The following is a 20,721-nucleotide window of genomic DNA, read 5'->3' as shown; positions in this document are numbered from 1 at the left end:
GAAAGACATTAGTGAACCCATGCAGTGGTTTCACAAAAACCTGGCTAAGCTGAAGCCAGGACTGAACCTTAGTTTCATTCAGATTTGTAGGCCTCTTTAATAAACATGCCTTAGAAAAAGATGTTACTGGTGTGTATCTTGAAGCAAAAATATAACAATGGCTTATTTTCAGATCTTTCAGTGCAACTTATTTTCAGTTAAGACACGTCAAACATGTGTCTTAGTCTAGGACTATGCGTTATTTGTGAAACCAGGGGAATCATATCTTCATTAAAGTCATGAAAATCACTCAGTCGATGTTAAATATTTAGATGAGGAGAAACTAGAGATCATACTTGCAATGAGAGAGAGAGAGAGAGAGTGAATATTGTGTGTCAGGATCACACCGAGACTTTGACACACAAAACATGAACTCAATGGTGTGTGTGTGTGTGTGTGTGTGTGTGGAGGGAAGGAACAGTGGCGCCGGGTTTAGAGGAAGTGACTTACAAAAGGGTTCAGATGGACTTTGAGACAATTTACACACTAACAAACAATTTCCTTCTCACAAACATACACACTAACACATGCACAAACATATTGGATATGTCAAATCTTTTGTACAATACAATAGGAATAAGAAAATAAACCACGCACACACACTTACCTTCCAGGAATACATCCTTTTAGTGTATGTCCGAAAAGATGACTCCGTCATACTGTACCACTGTAAACACACTTTGTAATTAAACAAAGATATCATGACCACCTTCACAAAAAAGTAAAGCATTACTAGGAAACATTATTTGGATTGTTGCTAGGGTATTTTGGGTGGTACCCAGGCCAGGGCATTAGTGCATTGCACTGGCCAAAGTCAATGTTGGAGATGAGAGAGCTGTACAGGATGCAAGTAATGTTGGCTGCAATCAATGCGTGTACTTTCACTAACAGGCTGTTTACACTTGGCATTAACATGCGTTTTCGTCGATCGGATCACAAGTGGACGACGTTAATGCCAGGTGTAAACAGTGTTCAAAACGTTTTGAACGCGTCCACTTTCGACCACTTTCAACCACATTCAGAGGTAGTCGAAACCACTTTCAATCGGATCGCTTTGGAGTTGTGGAACGCAATGTGGTTGAATGTGTTCGAACAGCCACACGCGACCGCCTTCTCCCTGCCCATTTATCTAATCTGAGGAACTAAACACAAGTTTTACGTCTTTTGTGACTTCTGGCGTGAACACACGGTGAACCGCGCTATTTTTAGCCTTTCATTGATAAATCTAAAGCGGAATCTCCGTAGTTTCGTTTTGAAAGCGTGAAAGTCGCGCGATCCTATTTCATCAATTGCGCTGAAAATTCAGAGAAAGCTCCAACAAATAAATGTACAAAACTCTGTGCAGCATGTAAACTTGCTAAACAAGCAGCGGACTCCGACATAAGTTTGCGTCCATATAAACTCATGATTACTCCCGTTCGCGTTTGAATGACAGCAGAGAGACTCGCCCACCGTCTCACAGACCACCCCCTCACAGTATTCAGGACAGATGCGGTCGAAAGTGGACAAAAGAGACGGATTTAAATACCAGGTGTAAACCTAATGGGTCTCTCTCGTCCACTTGTGATCCGATCGATGAAAACGCATCTTAAAACCAAGTGTAAACAGCCCCTAAGTGTGAGCAGCTAAATGCTTCTGCGCCGCTGGGGTAGCAGAGGGGTGGGGTACCGCGAAACACCAGGAGAGTATCACGAAACGTACCGAGGGTGGTGTTTTGCCGGTTTTTGATTCGATTCATACCTCAAAAAAGATTTATTTTATTATACATTTTCTACCTCAAAAATAACAAGTGTTATTTTTTTAACGTTTATATCAGTAGTATTTTATATAGTAAGTTATTGCTATTATACCTATTATTACTTTCATTTCGTAATTTTCTTTTTATTGATAAATAAAATCTGTCCAGTTCACAGTTTAAAAAAAAATATGTTTAGGGTTGTGTAATGGTCACATGACATACAGATATTTTATTATAAAATATTAAAATGTAGTGATGCACCGATGTATCGGCCGCCGATATTAATCGGCCGATTTTTGATGAATTTGAAAGCATCTGCATATCGGCAATAGCACGAGAAAGGCCGATACTGATTGTTTCTTAATTAACTGCATAAAGAAATCCATTATATGTAAAAATAGTTAATGTTGTTAATAAAATAAATGTTGAATAGCTAAAACCACCCTTGAAGGTTGTCATGCTGTCTTATTATATTTGTTTTAGCTTAATTTGTGCCTCTCTTATTATGTTGGTCAGTTGAATGTTAATTAGATCCAATCCATGTTCAGTAAAAATAATTTGATGCAGAAATAAACTAGCTAATAGACCAACTGTATAGTATTGTATACAAGTGTTTAATATCGGCATCGGTATCGGCCAGAAGTTGTCTGTTTAAATCGGTATCAGCCCAAAAAAATCCTATCGGTGCATCCCTAATAAAATTTATGTTTTTGTTAGTGTTTAATTGTAATTAATTACATTTTGTGTTTTAATTGTAATTGATAATGAACTCCCTGTGAACCACCAGGTGTTTGATGCGATTTTTTTTAAGAAAAATATTATTATTTAAAACTTTACAAACTTTTTTGGCAAGATGAGAAATTTAAAACTTGTTTTAAAAGCATGCATCAGGTTTATTTCAATGCACAGAGTGTATTTATGTTAAGTTTATGCAATAACAAATTACATTTGCACCATTTTTATAAAAGATAAGACTGAAAGGGACAATTGCGCCAACGAATGAAAAATATTAAATATTTTATTCACCTTGATGGCATGTAAGCATGATCGTAAAAAATAATTTTAAATTATAACTGTATTAGTTATTTCTAAATGTAAATTTTTATGCGTTTTTGTCATATTTGTCCTGACATATATGCTGAAAACAGCTCTGTATTCTAAATAATCTTTGACAAATTATGTAAAAATTTATGTAAAATATCATATTATACTCAACTAGATGATTATATTTTATTCCACATTTTTTGAATATATTATATATGAATAAATGTATATTTTCATAAAAAAAAAACAAGTTACACCAATTGACACACCGGTTACACCACATTGACAGTTTTGCAATTATCCCCAAAATATTTTGTCAAAATGAAATAAAACCAGAAATTTTAGACTACAAGTAATCTGCAAATTTATTTTGAAATTTTAACCATTTAACATTTAATTGAACCATACAGACACAAAATAATTAACATCACGTCATTGACCCAATGACCGACACACCGTTCACAAAAAAATGCATTTCCAGTATACAAAATTGCATCTATTGCCCTTAAAAAGCATTTATTAACCCCCTCAAGCCATGTGGATTACTTCTGTGAAGGATGGATGCACTTTTTTGGGCTTTGAAATCAAAAGCACCATTTACTACCATTATGAAGCTTGGAATAGCCAGGACGTTTAATAATATAACTCAGATTGGGTTCGTCTGAAAAATAGATAATTATATATATCAAGAATGGCTTGAGGGTAAGTAAATGATACGGTAATAAAATATTTTTGTGAACTGTCCCTTTAATGTAAGTGTTTGTGATCTGGATGTATACAAGAGACTTTAAATTAGCACATCTACATATGAAACCAGTATTCCCGGCCAGCAGCCAGTTATATAACCAGTTTGGCCAACCAATGGCAGACAAGGGAATTATTTTTGTTATTCAGTTTGGTCATACCAGTGCCGCAAAAAATGACACACTTTCACCTTTAAATCATGTAATGGATTTTATTGACCTATAGTGCCTTCACTTAGGAATGCAGAACTGCCTCATTATTGTTTTATTTTTGCATTGTTGGCATAGCACGTTTGTGTACCTTGTTCACAATTCAGTACCTGCCATGTGTTTTCTGGCAACTGTTGCATCTGTGTTGTGTTTTGGAGTACTGGCTAGGTTGCTAGGTTTTTGGGAACTGAACTTTGTCCAGAATGCTTCTCTCTTTCTTTTATGTCTGTCACAATCAATCAATAATCTAATCGTGTTTAATTCCTGCGGCGGTGTGGTTTTGGGTAATTGGCAGAATTATATTTTCCCTGGGCTTGTGTCTGTAGGAGGTTAATGGATATCCAGGACTAGCTAAGAGAGAGGAGACTGCTTTCTAAATTTGTTTTATTTCCCGAGACCTGATTTTTTTTGGAAGGTAATATTTCCAGATTTATTTCAAGCAGTGCTGCTGGACTGCGTTGTAGCTTCACTGTAATCCCTCAACCGTGCAGACAACTTAAGCAGGTCACCTACACAGAAGCAGACATCTTGATTTCTGTGTCATTCAGGGTGAGACCAGAATTTGTGGTTTCCAGGTCATTGTATGCACTATGCACTGAATATACTTTCTCTCTCTCTCTTGTCTCATTCAAGTGACTCAATTTTTATGACTTTAGAGATAAGATTTTCCGGAAAAGCTTCTCAAATTCACACACACATTATCGCATTATCACAGTCCAACCCAAATACATCACCTTTAAACTTTACATCATTGTTACAGTTATTTGCTTACATTACACGCATAGACTCACAATTTTGTTTAATTTAATGAATCTTTAATTTCTCATTTGTAAAGTCTTTGTATGTGTAAAGACATACATTAGTGTCGTTTTGTAATTTTTTGTTTATAATAGTAGACATTGATTCATTCAGTTGCTTAACTTTGCCCTTCCTGTAATAAAATAAAGTTAATCTCTCATATGACATAGCATTTGACTTAATGGTTTTCGAACAGACAAACAGATGGTATTGGCTTAGTCACAGTGCACACTTCCTCTGACAGCTGTTACGTGGCACCGCAATGTGATGTACAGAACACAAACTCATACACGGTTTGGTTTCAAACCATGTATGACTGTAAATAGCAATTATACACAGTTTTAAGTGTGTAACGTGTTACGTTTGCTGATTCTGAGAACCAAGTGCTTTGCAGTTTAGCGTCCATAAATACACAGCATGAAACTTTTTAGATACGTCAGTGAAGTTTTGTATCCCTATAGATTTATTGTCTAGACTTAAAATCTCTACCGAAACTCAAATTATAGCATAAATACTTCTTAAGTACCTGCCACAAACGTGGGGACAATCCTCGCATCTCTCTTTAGGCTTTCCTGCTTGTTTAGTATGGATATTGGGCTTTCCAGTTATGTTTGTGTCTGTTTGGTTTAGTGGTTGCTACATCAGTGTTTAATCAGAACGGATATGTTTGGGTTATAAAGAATCTTGAGTCACTGAGACATAAATAAAGAGGAATAAACCTTTAAAGGGGACATATCATGAAAATCTGACTTTCGTGTTTTTATTGCTTCTATCAAACTAGAAAATGTGAAAAAGATCAACCCAGTAACTTAGTTTTGGTAAACCATTCTCTGCAAGCGTGTGAAAAAATAGGTAATTGAAATTTGGCTCCCCTTGTGATGTCAGAAGGGGATAATACCGCCCCCTTAATCTGCACTATCCAACCACGGCACTGCCATTTAGTGCAGAGAGACGGAGAGAGACCAAATAATTCACAGCACAAATAAGTTTCAATTTCAAGAAACCACCTTTGTGGCGATTGGTGTTTGAATTTCATCAGCTCATTTGCATTTAAAAGGATTCACCCAAAAATGGTCACACCTACAAAGTGGCAATTTTAACATGCTATAATTAATTATCTATATGGTATTTTAAGCTAAAACGTCACATACCTGCTGTGGGGACAGCAAATATTTATTTTACATCTTAAAAAAGTATTATAAATAACTAAGTTTAGTTAAAACAAACCTTAATGAACTGTAAGGAACCAGATTTGTTTCTGAGTATCAATCTCTCTGATTACATCACATTATATCACCGTTTCGAATGAAGAGGGGTTTTGGAGAGGGTTCGGGATCTGTTTCTATTCCAGCTCGTGTAAGGAGATGGGACAGGGAGTGTCGGTTCAGGGCATATAGAGGGAGAAAAATTAAGACAACATAATATTATAGTCCTGGGTCTGTAAATGCTTTGCATGCTGGTTCTGCAGTTTATACACTGTTGCCACATGTTGAGCAAGCGTACCAAGTAGAAATGACTTTAAATGCACACACTCAGCAGGTAAGCCCATTCATGCTGGGCACAGCTGTGATGATAAACTCTGCTGATTCTGCCATCTTGGTGCCAATGTATTTATAATAGTTCTGACACAGGGAGAACAAACTCCACACAGAAAGGCCTCCTGAACGAACCAAGGCTTGACCCCAAAACTTTTTTGCTGTAGAGCAACAATGCTATCCAATGAGCCACTGTGCCTCCCATTCTATATATATATATATAGATATATTTGTTCCTTAAATGCTAATGAAAAGACATTGGGATGTAAACTCAATGTCTGACAGACAGTAAAATGACCAATTAATATTAATTTTCAAGATTCCCACGGGTCCTTAAAATCCTTGAAAGTTATTCAAGGCCCTGGGAAGTTTTTGAAAATATACATACAGGTAACTGAAAGTGCTTGAATATATTTTATGCAAGAAGTTTTCTGGAAAATCCATTTTATTCCCTGTGTAGTGTAGGATAATATAAAAATTTTAGACTTTTTAAGCACACGTGCTAAACTGTTCGCTTTAAATGCTTATATCTTCTGTATGAGAATGTTGATTCATACCAAAATGCTTTTTTGCATAGTTGTGTTTGACGCATGAAAACGTCTCGGGTTACGTATGTAACTGTTGTTCCCTGAGAAGGGAATGAGACGCTGCGTCTCCCTTGCCATACTTCCTGCATCCTGGCTCCAGCATCACCCTGTCTTGGTCGTTAAGCCTCACCATTGGTTAAATTTGATATACACATTCAGACGCACTTACACCTGGAGGCGTCCCCAAAGTGTCACTTCAGTGATGCAGCGCGAGTTCCCTTAAAAGGGAACTGTAACAATGTATCTTAAAAGGTAACACGATGTCACCTTGCTCTCACTTGAAATGTGTCCCCACATTTAGTCCTTGAATTTGAGGGTATTGGACCTGGAGAGTCCTTGAAAGGTCCTTGAATTTGAAGTTAACTAAGGGCGCACTCACATTATCCAAACCAAACCGTGCCCCAGCGCGATTGTCACCCCTCCCTACTCCCCCAGGTGCACGCACTCACACTGCACTTCTTATCGATCCGAGTCCGGGCGCGCTTTCGTCATCAAGATGCAATTGTTTTGAAAAAAGCAGGAAGTAAAGCTCTCTCTTAACACTGGAACCCATCGTAATGATAAGTCTGTGTTTTTTATTCGGAGTCATTTGGTGCACGATTACAGACAGCCCTCTCACATGTCATCATATTGCTTAGTTGATCTGTCACGAGTGCAGCTTGGACATTCACGTAACCCCGCTGCTCGCAGCAAAAGGTTTTTACGGATGCAGATGAACGTGAGTGGTCGCGCAACTGACGTCTTCAACTTTTGAATCGCGCTCAGGCGCGATTGCGCTCACACCACAGCCTTCCGCGCCTGAGCATAAGTGAACCGCGCTCCAGCCCACCTCTGCAACCCGGCCGTGGCGCGATTAACCAATCCGCGCCCGGGCACAGAACAGAGCGATCACACTATTCAAAGAAACCAGGCTTTGGGGGTCAAACGCGCCCGAGCGCGGTTTGGTTTGGATAGTGTGAGTGCGCCCTAAGGTGTGGGAACCCTGCATTTTTTCATGTGACATAGGTTATTATACACAGCAACACTCAAAGTCTTATTTAAACAGTACAGTGAGGTGTCAGATCCACAATACATGCCTTTATCTGTATTTATCTGTAAGTCCCAGATCAGTTAAAACTCATCTTTCAGCATCATAATAGCATATGTAAAAAAATACCTATGACAGTAATTTCTTATTGCTTTAAAACCGCTTGAATGTAACTCTACACCAGTGGTCTCCAACATGTTGCCCGCTGGCACCAGGTTGCCGGCACAGACTCTGTGAGTTGCCCGCCAAAGCCCATTCTATTAATAGCCTCAATTTTAATATCATTTATTACAGATTTTTATATTAGCGTGGCTTCTTTTATGTATGATAACATTTAAACAATGATAAAACATATCAACAAGTAAAATAAAGTAAAATCAATTGTTTTATCTATTGTGGCTACCATACCAATTTAATTTTACTTGCTCACCAAAAGGTTGGAGACCCCTGTTCTACACCCTTGCCTCATTTAGTATACGTGGATCTATGAATATGCAAATTAGTCCTGCTTCTACTCAATTGCACAGCTCAGACCATAGATATAAATATGCAAATTAGTCCCTGTGCTATTTTCTTAAATAATGATTTGTTTTCCAGGTTGATGGTGCTAAAAGGATGCTTGTGTTATTTTTTTCATGGTTGTCCAAACAATCAATCTAAAGCACGTCTTTATTTTAAACACTCGACCGTTTGTCTCTCATCTAAGTTTTTTGTAGCCCTGCTTTGTGTTGGCACGTTCAAACACACAGTCCCACTAAAACATTCAGCTTCCTGTCCTTACTTTTCCATTTCTCTGAATGTGGTAAAGAGAGCGAAAGAAGAAAATGACACGACTGCACAGGAAACAACAAACTGAACATTATAGGCTGGTTTTCACTTTCATGGAAAGATCTAAAAAAAATTGCTGCCTCAAGCTTCAGGTTGCCACTATTTTGCGGCTTGGCGGTTTCTGCCAGAACAGCACGAGTTCAGAAGAGGCCAAATACGCTCTTATTTATTCATATTCGCCATGTTGTTTTGTCTAGGATTAAACATAGGCATTAGTTGTAATATTTCCTAAAGGTTATACCTATTAAACGCAAATGCCTACACAAGTTCAACAATTCTAATGATCTGAATAGATCTATTTGTGTGATGGGTGTAGATCATCTGGTTGCAAGATTTATTGTTAAACTCGTGATCCTCGAGGGTGTGACCAAAGTATTTTTAAAGTGTTTTTCTCTCATATTTTATGCGGCTTACTCTCTGCCTCACCTTGCATTGATCACAAATAGTTTTTCATTTGGAAGCCATGTTTGTTTATACCTCTTTAAAGCCAGACTGGGCTTTTTTTGCTCTCTCGCTGTAATGTGGGTTATGATTGGCATTATTTCTGGGGTTGAGGAGGGTTTATTAAGGCATGTTTATAGAGAATAAAGAGCTTCAGGCTGCCCAGCCAAACTGATGTCAAGTGCAGGGGAAAGTCTTTTTTCCCCTTTCCTCTTGGGGAACAGAATGTTCAGGCGGCTGAAGGATCGCTTAGCGTGGCTTGGACTAATGATATGGTGCATGATTGCATATGTGGTGCTCTAGAGGAAAAAAGAGAGCGTGTGAGAGAGAGACTATGCTAGAAAAAGCAAGAGAGAGTGAAGTCTTTCTATTCATTTTAGGTAGTTAAGCGTGCCATTGGTATCTGTGATATTTTTTGTTACATGTATGCATTTGACAGATGCTTTTATCCAAGCGACTTAAGCTATACATTTTAGCCGAGGGGCGCAAGCTTCCGATCTCTCTGATGAAGCCATTACGGAAGTTGCTTGGCTGGCTCCAAAAGGGAGTCAATTGCCATAGACCCCCATGTTAAAATGCCCAACTTTACAACAGAAAATAATGTTACAGCCTGGTACGAAGTGATTTTGGTTTATATAGCTAATTTTTGCCCTTAATAACAACTGTGAAGCAGTTGAATATTTTTGTAACTAATCCATTTAAATTATATTAAGCCTTGAAGTTCTGCATAATTAAGGGTGTGGCCATTTGAGTGACAGATGAACTGCCACCGCTGTCACTACCGTGGAGCTGACGGTGTGGTTTCAGCAACCAGGGGACGAGACCGCCTATGCCGAGTCTGAGCCAAGACGGAGTCTTTGAAGGGTCAGTTGGTTTTCAAATACAAATACAGTCAAGTCCTAGTCAAGACAGATTCTTTGAGGAAGAAAGTCTTTGAGGAAGCAAGTTTGAGTCGAGACCGAGTCGAGACCAAGACATCAACATTGCATTTTATTGTTGTTGTTGTGTGTTTTTTATATGAACAGAAAAAAATTGTTGGTCTCGACTGAAATTACGAGTCCTTCTCCTCCCACTTTGGTCCGAGACCGAGTCTTTGAAAGAAAAATTCCAGGGTTTCCCGCAGAAAATTTGTTAGTTAAGGTGGTAGGGTTGTGCAGGTGGGCGGGCCGGGGCGTGGAAATCAAAGGGGCGGGGCGTACGCGTCATATGAAAATATTTTTATTTAAAACACTCAAATAAAACTCAATTTTGAAGAAACTATGACAGAAAATGAACACATACTAGATTATTAATGAATTAAATGTTTTATCAACAGGCTAGTTATCCTCCAGACATTGATGGACCATGTCTTTCTCTCATTTCGGCATTGTGGCGTGTGCCCGCTCGCAGTGTGAAGCACGTCCACGCTATTCTCCGAGATGCACTTGACGGCCTTTTGTGCAGCGAATTTTTGTTTTATGACCTTGTTAAGGTGGGAGGGTATCCCAGCTTAGGTGGGCCACCCGAACTGAAAAGTGCTGCGGAAAACCCTGAATTCCAAGACTAGTCAGAGAAAGCAGAAATCTGTCTCGAGACCGGTTTCGAGTCTGAGACCGGACTCAAGGACTACATCACTACTTCATCCTGCCTCTTTACCCATTTTTGGTTATCCGTAGAGCTGTGACGGTTGTCATAGCCACCGGTAAAGTGCGACTCACGGTGGTAAAGTGTGACCCGCGGTGGTGTGCACGTCACAAACTAAGAAAAATATACAATCTAGTACAATCTCGCCCAACAAGATGTCTTCAAGTTTGTGTGAACGCAGACGGCCAGCAGACTATTTGCAAGGGGAGGCAACTGATATCAGTGATGACGTGCTGGTTTGGGGACAGAACAACGAGGCAAAATATTCTCCTTTGGTCACTCAAGGTTCCGAGAAAGTATCAATCTGTGCTACAAGTTGCATGGCTGGAAACATTTTAACCCCCAAAAGATTTCTCGCTTGAACCAAGTGTTGTTTTAGAGATGGAAGTGCTACAGCACGCACATGTAGGCGCCGATCGTGTGGGTGCTCCGGGGCTTGGCTCGAGCACCCACGGAAATGGCCAAGCACATATGCTCAATAGCTTGTCGTGTCTAAAATCATATTGAAAACGTGACTGGTTCTTTTTTCTTCCTTTTTAAAGCGCGTGAGCGCTCGAGAGCGTCTGTCGTTGCTTAACGTTGTGACAAGCACCAACTGGAGGAAAACACGCAGTGAGACGCTGCCAAGATGGCGACGGCAGGCTCCGCCAACTATTGGCTTTAACACAAACCTATGGGTGATGTCACAGACAATACATCCAAGTCTATGATATTATCAGTACTGTGTATGTTCTCTGGGGAACAAACCCACATCATTTATGCTGCCAGCACAACACTCTACCAACGGAGCAACAGACCAACTTTCTTTTTGTGTTTGTTGTTGTCCATTTCTCCACTATAGAGAAAGATGCAAACTGTACAAAAAATTATGAATGTGCATATGGGTGTGGGAAGTCTGTGGTCCAGAGATACACATTTTGTGTGTGTCTGTCCCCACATGTTCCACAGAAACAGTAATGAGTAAATGTGTCAACATACAAATGTGTTAAATATTATCCGTTGAATAAATAAGCTTTGCATGACAGCAATACAAACTCCACTGCAGAAGCCCTGCTGTAGACTGATACTGTTTGCACATGTGGTTGTGTGTGTTTGGCGCAGTGCTCTCTGTAAATCGTTGGTAGACAGACATATTTGCTCTTACATGCATGCAAATCATTTGTGTGGATAGTCGTGTCCTTAGAAGCCACTCACTGAGGAATCATACTAGAGTGATTATAAATTTCATGTACCATGGGATGGGCTGGACCTCTTTCCTGCCTGGCTAGTACATTTACTCTTTTCCTCTCTGAACCCAAAAGTACTGCTGCCTTTACCTCACACACCATAAAATTATGGGATTAAGAAAGTATTATGAAAGAATTCCTGCAATCCACAACAGCAACTCATTACTTCGGGCCTTTCGCCATGTTGGTGGGCCTGCCAGTCCAACAGTCATATTGAAATTCACTTTAGATTGACTTGTGTAAAATGCTCTGTTAACTCTGGACCTGCTGTTACCGCATTTGCGTTCAGTGTATTTAATGAGATATTTCATAAGACCTTGAGGTTTTTACCAAACAGGACAAGAAAAGTTATAGTGGTTATTTGTAATTAGTGGAGCACTGCTACCAATGCATTTTGGATAAAACCTTATATATGCCATTTGGAGTACTTTCAAGTTATACTGTATGTAGCAACAAAGTGAAAGACAGTGACTGTCTGATAGCGAAAATGGCTATATGAGTTATATTTTTTATTTGAGTGCTGCTGTGCTGTAGGCTACTTATAGTGCACGTTGCTGTGGCCAGAACTGTCACAGGCTTATACAGCAAATTTGATTCAAAGTCCTGAGGGTGTGATCAGGGATGGGTGTCCCTACCAGTGTTGCCTTAGCGACAGGCACATGGATTGAGGCTATGATCAGTGAATTGTGCTCCGTCAGCAGAAATTTCCAACAAGAAATCAATGCTGTATTATCATAGACATTGGGGGGGGGGGGTAGTAAATCATTGAATTTCCTTTCTATTATGTCTCGTCTTTGTCCCCCATGACATCCAAGTTTAGAGGCCTATTCCTTTTAATGGCCTGTTTTTAAGGCTTGCTACACAAGGTTTCTAAAAATCACAAAAATAAAAGTAACAGTGTTTTTTAAGTATTTAACACAACCTTGTATTCCTAGTTAAAATACTATCATTATATGAAAATCCTGAACTGTTTAGCTGTGCGCATCAATCCCCCAAAATATTTTGTCTTCGTAATCTTTGATCAAAATCTGTTTGAGTGTTTGGGTTAACATTTGTTTCCCCTGCCCTCCAACATTCAACCTACTGCCAGCTCCATTTCTAAATAAAACATTTACTTTTCTGAAGCTAATCAAATGGCAGTGGATAAAAAACAGACCACGCCCTCTATTTTTATCATGTGGTATTCAGTTTCAATTGTAAATATATCACAATGCTAAAATAAAGTCGTCACAACTTCTGGTTCACGTGGTCTGTAAATCTTAGAGCAGCACTTACATTATTCTTTTGTTTTCACCCTTTATTTGTTTTAAATTACTTGCATTTTTGCTTAACTCACTTAATCTCCTTTGTTTTTGTCTTGCAGGTGATCAAAACTAACACAGATTACCTGTGACAGTGGAGACAAAAGTGAGAACTTCCTCTTGAGGAGTAGAAGGGTAGACATAGGGAGCTGAACTTCAAGTCGGTTCTTTATTATTTCTCCTTGGAATCCCAGACCATCTTGAAAACACCACCATACAAATGTGTACCTCTCCATCAAACAACCATAAAACCCACACAGTAGATTAGTATCAGATAGAAAAATGACAGAAACATCAAATCGCCACCTGAGACATAAATTGCAGAGCTTGGGACGACGTCTAGATGAGCTTGAGGAAGCCAAAAGCAAATTGCAAAAAGCTGAAGATGAACTTCTTGAAATTCAGGACAAAATCATTCAGGCTGAGGGGAGTAATTCCTCACTCCTGTCTGATGTGGAGGCAATGCGGAAGAGATTGCTCAGAATTGAAGGCAAAGATGAGGAAGTACGGAAGGCAGAAGATCTTTGTCGTGAGGTTAGGGAAAAACTAGATCTGGAGGAGAAACTTTCCAAGGAACTTAAGGTGGAGATCGAGCGACTTCAGCGCAGAATGTCAGAAGTTGAAAAGCTTGAAGAGGCTTTTGGCAAAAGCAAGTCAGATTGTACTCAATTGTGCCTTAGTCTTAATGAGGAGAAAAACTTGACCAAAAAGCTCTCATCGGAGCTTGAAACCTTGAAGACCCGTGTAAAGGAGATAGATACCTCTGAAGCTCGACTGGACAGGGCAGAAAAATCTCTTACTGCAGAAATGGAGAAACTCAAGAGCCTCACCCAGACATTTGTCACTGAACGCAAAAAGCTGCTAGAAAGGCAGAGAGAGGATGAGAAAATCATACTTAAGCTGACGGAGAAACTTGAACGTCAGAAAAACAAACTAGGCACAGCAGACCACAGTCAGTTTGATTCTAGAGACCTTCGAATTGAAGATGAGTTTTCAACAGGACTTACCAGCAAACTGGCGAGGAAGAAAAGTTTGGACTACTTGAAGCATACAGATGATATAGATTTGAGAAATGAGTCAGAGAATGAGAAAAATAGCTTAGAGGGACAGGAAGATAATAAAGTTAAGGATCTCAGCCAAGAAGTGGAAAGGCTAAAGAATCGTTTGAAACAGCTAGAATTAGTGGAGGAGGACATGAAGAACATGGAATCCAAGAATACTGAGCTTACAGAAAAGTACCAGCAGGAACGGAGCCGTAGTCAAACTTTGAATGACCAGGTTGAGCAGATGAAATTGCAGCTAGCTGGTTGCAGCAATCATAATGGAAACCCTCCAGCAGTTACCAGCTCTACAAAAGTCGTGGAGAATGGTAAAGCTGAAAATGAGGAAATTAACGTACGAGGAGGCTTCAGGCAGGAAAAACCTAAATTGTTAAACAGGAGTCCTGCTACTGAACCAGTCACCTCAAAGTACAAAAGCAGAGATGGGTCTCCTCAGCAGAGGAAAGAGACCAAGCTGAAAAATAAAGACCTTTCTCACTCCACAGAGAGCTCCCCAAAGACTGTACGAAGGGCACTTAGTCCAGCACACAATGTCAGGAAAGTTTTGAGAACTGGCAGTTCTGATTCTAATAATGGGACAAAAGAAAAGCTTGCAAGTGCTACACAGTCATCAAGCAACCTCACTGAAAGCAAGAAAGTGTCAGTCCTTAGTCGCTATCCTCCTGCTGCCAATGACAAGAAGTCTTGGAAGTCAACAGTCAAGCAAAATGACAGTGATAGCCAAAAGAGTCAAACTGAAAAGTTTTCCAGATACCCCGGAAGTGATAGTGAATCTAGTAGTTCTGATGTGGCCAATTTAATTTCAGCCAGGGCCTCTAGCATTGCCTCGCCTGACAAAGGATTAAGCGATCAAGAGAGTTTAGCGAACTCACAGGATTCTTCTGGAATGTTGAGTCTGTCAAAGGCAAATGGATCATTTACTGCCTACAGATCCCATGTGTCTTCATCGGCTCTTAGTGATCAAGGTTCAGATGGTCACTCGTCAGCCTCAGAAACTGAATCAACTGGCTCTAGGCGATCAGTGGGTGAGCAAAGTGACACTTTAATGTCAAGTACAAGTGTAAGAACATCATCAGTTTACCCAAGATACTCACGTCTGCAAGAAGGCACCTCAAAAGGCACCCACAGTGAGGACCAACCCAATCCTCATTTGACAGAAGGGGAAACTCAGGAGACTGTACAAGCCCCTTCAGGTATTGAGGTTCGAAGAGTTTGCAGTCCTCGTGAAGCTCTCAGATCAAAAGCTATCATCCAGCAAGCAATCTATGAAAGTGACAGAAAGGAAATGATGTCAGGGGGAGTCACAGAGCCTTTGACCACCAGTGGTAAACCCAAGATTTCCGCAAAACCAGCGTTGTCCAACAAGATGACAAGCAGCATCACCTTTTATCCCAATGACCCCAGCTCCTCTCGAACAAGCAGTCGGAGCAGCAGTTTATCAAGTGAGCCCTCTAAAGAAAGGCACACTTCCACCAGTAATATTGTTATAAGCCCGAGCATTGAACACAGAGGCAGCTTTTCTATACCTTATGAGATATCCATACCTAAGAGTGAGATCACTATGCGTCAAAGTGATACTGATGCTGACTTCTCTGAACCTCTTAGTTTCATGGGGACCGCTCCTGTGGAGGCAACACTCTTGTCTCAAAGCAGCTACAGCCTTCAGGCTTCAGAACCTGCTGACTTTTACAATGATGAGTCTAGGTTTGAAAGCACCATTGCTACGACCAGTTGGAAAAGTCAGAGTCACAACCACCACTCATATGATGACAGTTTGTCAGAAATGAGAAATGTCACAGTCAGGAGCACTTGGAGAGGCCGTGGGACAGCTTCTCTTGATGAATATGGCCGAGCACTAAGGCAAGATGGCTCAGAGGATGAGTCCGAGTCTGCCACCACATGGAAAGCGTATAGGGCAACTACAGTGTTAGACACTTCATCAAACTCCAATGTTCAACCAAACTCTGGAGGTAAACCATCCCCTGCCGAGGTATATATGCGTAGGATTGGAAATACTTCAGTTCCTGAGCCAGGACGAAGGACCAGAAAGACTCCATCGCCGGAAAGGGCCATTGCACATGAGCCTGTCAGTGCTCAGCAACTTCAGCCAAGAAACCGTAAAGCCATTGTGAGTAATAGCTTTTTATGTTAAACCATTATTACAAAAAATATTTCTTTTACATACTGGACAAAAGAAGAGTGTTGGGAACCACTGGTTTACTGCATTTGCAGTTTGTTTTTACAGATTTCCCTTCTACTCTACTTATTATCTTACAACCTGTGTAATCCCTGTAAACCTTTTGGGTCATTCACACATATTTGGTGCCATAATCTTGACTAATATTTCTTAGCCATCGTATTCAACACATATTTTTCTTGGGGTTTGTTTGATTTAGAAGTCTTGTGCAACTGCTTTTGGAACAAGGTGAAGGGGACGGATATTTTATAAGCATGAAGTATTTTTAGATCTTTCACCATCTGCTGAAAGAGGAAAAAATAGGTCCTTGAGGAGTTTTGCTCTCCGTTCTGTTTTTCTTGTAATGGAATTCATGCTGGAAACATTGTTTTCTAGTTGAGGTGGCTCGTGCAGTTGTTAATATTTCCTCATTTGAACACATTGTGCGTACATGCAAGATAAAGTGTGGCAAATTTGTAAAAGAGACAAACACTGTGATATATTTAATGTGCATTATTAGCTCAGATTTGTACTTCAAGCCAAATATTCTTAAAGGAAAACACCACCATTTTTCAATATTTTATTATGTTCTTACATCAGCTTGGAATAATTATACATACTTATCTTTTATCAATGTGTGCACTTAATCTGTGTACAGCGCGTCGTGAACGTGTTAGCATTTAGCCTAGCCCTATTCATTCCTAAGGATCCAAACAGGGATGAATTTAGAAGCCACCAAACACTTCCATGTTTTCCCTATTTAAAGACTGTTACATGAGTAGATACACGAGTAAGTATGGTGGCACAAAATAAAACGTGGCGATTTTTTTAAGCAGATAAAAAATTAGAACTATGTTGTATGGCAGAAGAGCACTTCGTTTGCAGCACTTGTCGTACAAGGTTTAAATTTGATGTGTAAAGGGATCGCAACACAATGTATTACCATATAGCAACATGAACACAAGCTTACCTTAGCACTACAATACTGTAGCAGTAAAACAAATAAATGTATATGAAAGGGGGTGTCGGAAGGTAAAGACCTATAGGTTAAAGGTCACAGCTTTGTTTTTAGCATTATTTGGCCTGAAAGTATTTTGTCTCAGCAGCTAAATCTTTTTAGCAATTTGTCGTCACTCGAAACAAAGAGTCTGGCTAGTCAAAACAAGGCAAGCGGGACATTTTTCACCAGCTTACATCCTCTTTTCACTTATTAGTGACACAAGTAAGGGGCCCTTTATTTTTTGACACATTTTCAACTAAAAACAAAATGTTTCATTTTTTTGGCCAGTCATTTACATAACAATGTACATAACAGTGGCAATTTGGAGACTAAAACCCAGATGTTTGAGAACCGGTTTCAAAGTGCCCTAATTTTATTGCAAATTCATAAAAACAGTGACATCATGCATATTACTCGTTCAGACATCATTACTGTGCCAACTGCGACAGTGGCCTAGTGGTTCTTGTAGGTTGTCTACAAACCGTAAGGTTGGTGGTTCAATCCCCGTCTCCACCGGACCAAGTGTCGAGGTGTCCTTGAGCAAGACACCTAATCCCAGCTGGTCCCGACGAGCTGGCTGGCACCTTGCATGGCTGACACCGTCATCGGCGTGTGAATGTGAGGCTAATTGTAAAGCGCTTTGGATGGCCATAGGTCTGTTAAAAGCGCTATATAAATGCAGTTCATTTACCATAACTACTGGCCTAAAATGCATATTACAGTATTTTTAGTCATTTTTTGGATCCGTGTGATCATTTTGACGATTTTTGCTGTCCGTACGTGAAAAACGGCAAGGAAAACTTTTAGGTTTCGTACATTGCTGTTGTGAAAACATACTTTCAGAGTAGCAATAAGCATCACCCTCTCATTAAACATCACAAACAGTCCAGCCCCCAAATATACCAACAAAGACCCCTGAAGCTCGGCCCCTTCCTGGCACACAAATTCAAAAACTCTTTCATTCCATCTCTCTTTACTTTCTTACATTTGGTTTCATGCAGTGTTTGTTTTCTTTGCCCATTGCACTGATGGATAGCAAACGCCTGTTCATTTATCTGAGAGCGTCTTGAGATTTATGCACAAGTAAATTCTAGCACTTGCACGTACAAAGGTCAGATCATTTGTCTCTCTTTTCTCTATCAGTCCATGAATGCCTGCTTTCTCTGTACTACTAATGGTTCCTCATGCCGTCATTGCAGCTGTAAGTTAATATACCGTTATTGTGAGCACACAATCCTTCATTCTCTCTCATTTCATTTTGTCCAGGATTCCCTATCATTAATCTTTTATCTCTTTTTAGATTAAAAGCCTGTGTCCGTCTGTAGATGTAAATTTGGTTTAAGCTGTCCTCCCTGCTATCGAAATTGGTTGAAAATAGGAAAACTGGTTGGTCTGAGGAGTAAATATATAGTCTTACAGACTTCAACATCTGATTGAAAGCAATCTTCATCTGTACCCGCTCAATCTGGAGGCTATTAGGAAGGATTTATGTAAAATCAGACTCGGTCAGGCCTGCAGTGAACTTTATCTTCAACTCGTGATTTTTTTAATCTTTATAATAAATACCTTGCTCAAGGATATCACTATGATTGTGAAATACACACATTTTTAAAACCTCTAATGCATGGCGTGCATCATGGTATTCTGTTATTTACACCACAAGTACCTCTTCTATTGCAATAGACAGATAAATAAAATACATTAAAACAAGAGATTGGGATTTTAAGCTGCAGTCTGTAAATTTGTTGTTAAAAATAAACACAAATCATTTATTGAGTACATATTTAAAACGGTCTCCTTACCATTTAACTGTAATAAATATGCAGCATTTTTGTAAAATCAAAATATATTTTTGTTACTTTAACTAAAAAAAAAATTTTTTAACTTGATTTGCTGAGTTATGTCACAGCCCAAACTTAAAAAATTAAGTTGAATTGATTGACTTGTAAAACCAAGTTGTTTTAACTTCATGCTGCATATTTTTTTTAACAGTGTACCTTATAGCATTGGTACAATAATGATTTATAACTTTAGCTGTTAGGTCAGTTGTTTTTTTAATACTCGTAAACATAAATGCAGACCAACACCTGCAATTTTAAGCTTCAAACAGAGATGGCGATAGAGAGGCAAAAAATATTTATAATACTTTTTAAATTCCTAATAATTAATTATGCATTTGTTTAAAATTAATATGAAAATGTGGTTTGTTTTTCAGTCATTTTCATATTGTTTTGTAAAACTCATCAGACTTCAGCTAGTAAAAACAGAAATGATAAATGATTTGGACTCACAGCTGCGTTATTGAATAAAATTTTTGGGATCCATTTCAATGTCAATGTCTTTGTTTAAACCTTCAGAGACTGAATCTCTTACAGTATATGATCAATACCACAGTGATTTAAGGGGTCTTAGCTGCCCATCAGTGCTGTTATTGTGCTGATCAGAGGTTTTATCTCATTCATTATTAATGAAGGCACCCGTGCTGAACACATCAAGGTCATCAGTTTAAAGTCTCTGGCATTAAGCCTATGGGAATCAAATATAGACGGTGATGTCAATAATACTTCTGCCGTGCAGACTACAGTAAATAATCCTGCTCGGCCAGATGCTGTGTTTAGTAAGGTTCATCCTCGCTTATAGAAATACAAAGATTATTGATGTCATAATCAGTTTGTTGAATAACCGTTTTTATAAGAAATGCAAACCTTCCATGAAGAAAACATGTTCCCTAATGGCTTTAAGACAGAACAAAATGAACATTGCTTTTTGTTTATTTATTAAAAAATTAAATCTTATATGTGACCTTGGACCACAAAACCCGTCATAGGCAGCACAGGTATATTCGTACAGTACATTGTATGGGTCAAAATTATTGATGTTTTTATGCCAAAAATCATTAGAATATTAACTCTTTCCCCCCATTGACGAGTTAACTTGTCAATTAAGAAGCTTAATGACGCTTTCCTGACAAGTTTTTATGATAATCTGTAATTCCACTAGAAGGCATAAAAATTGATTCAAAAACAAATGTAATCAATTTTAAACTCAGTGTATGTTTTGATCTTCCTTCTGAATCTGATCTCTAACAAAATTCCTTTACAAAAATGCAATTTTTTCAGCTTTTTGCTCAAAATTTGGTATTTTTGAAGAAATATTTAAGAGGTTGTAAAAAGAGAACAAATGAAGATAGGATAAAACGTTTTTCCTTGTATTTTGTTTGTTTGAAAGCATAGGGTCTGTTCTTTCATTTGATATATTTGTATGTTTATATATTTATAGAAGAAATTTTCCTGGAAGGCGTTTTGTAAAACTTTTATAAAAATCACCAAAAAATGCTGTCTGAC

General features: G+C 38.9%; 1 protein-coding gene across 1 annotated transcript in view; it reads left to right on the top strand.

The window, feature by feature from the left end:
* luzp1 (leucine zipper protein 1) overlaps positions 1-20,721 on the top strand; it is a 60,699-nt gene that overhangs the window by 33,789 nt on the left and 6,189 nt on the right. The window contains exon 2 of the mRNA XM_065288275.2: positions 13,203-16,329. Coding sequence (XP_065144347.2) covers positions 13,423-16,329 — 2,907 coding nt within the window. The 5' untranslated portion in view covers positions 13,203-13,422. The remainder of the gene's footprint in view (positions 1-13,202; positions 16,330-20,721) is intronic.

The sequence above is a fragment of the Paramisgurnus dabryanus genome, chromosome 17, assembly GCF_030506205.2.
Source record: "Paramisgurnus dabryanus chromosome 17, PD_genome_1.1, whole genome shotgun sequence".
Lineage (NCBI taxonomy): Eukaryota > Metazoa > Chordata > Actinopteri > Cypriniformes > Cobitidae > Paramisgurnus > Paramisgurnus dabryanus.
The sequence above is the reverse complement of the archived record's forward strand: the minus strand, read 5'-3'. Positions and strand labels throughout refer to the sequence as shown.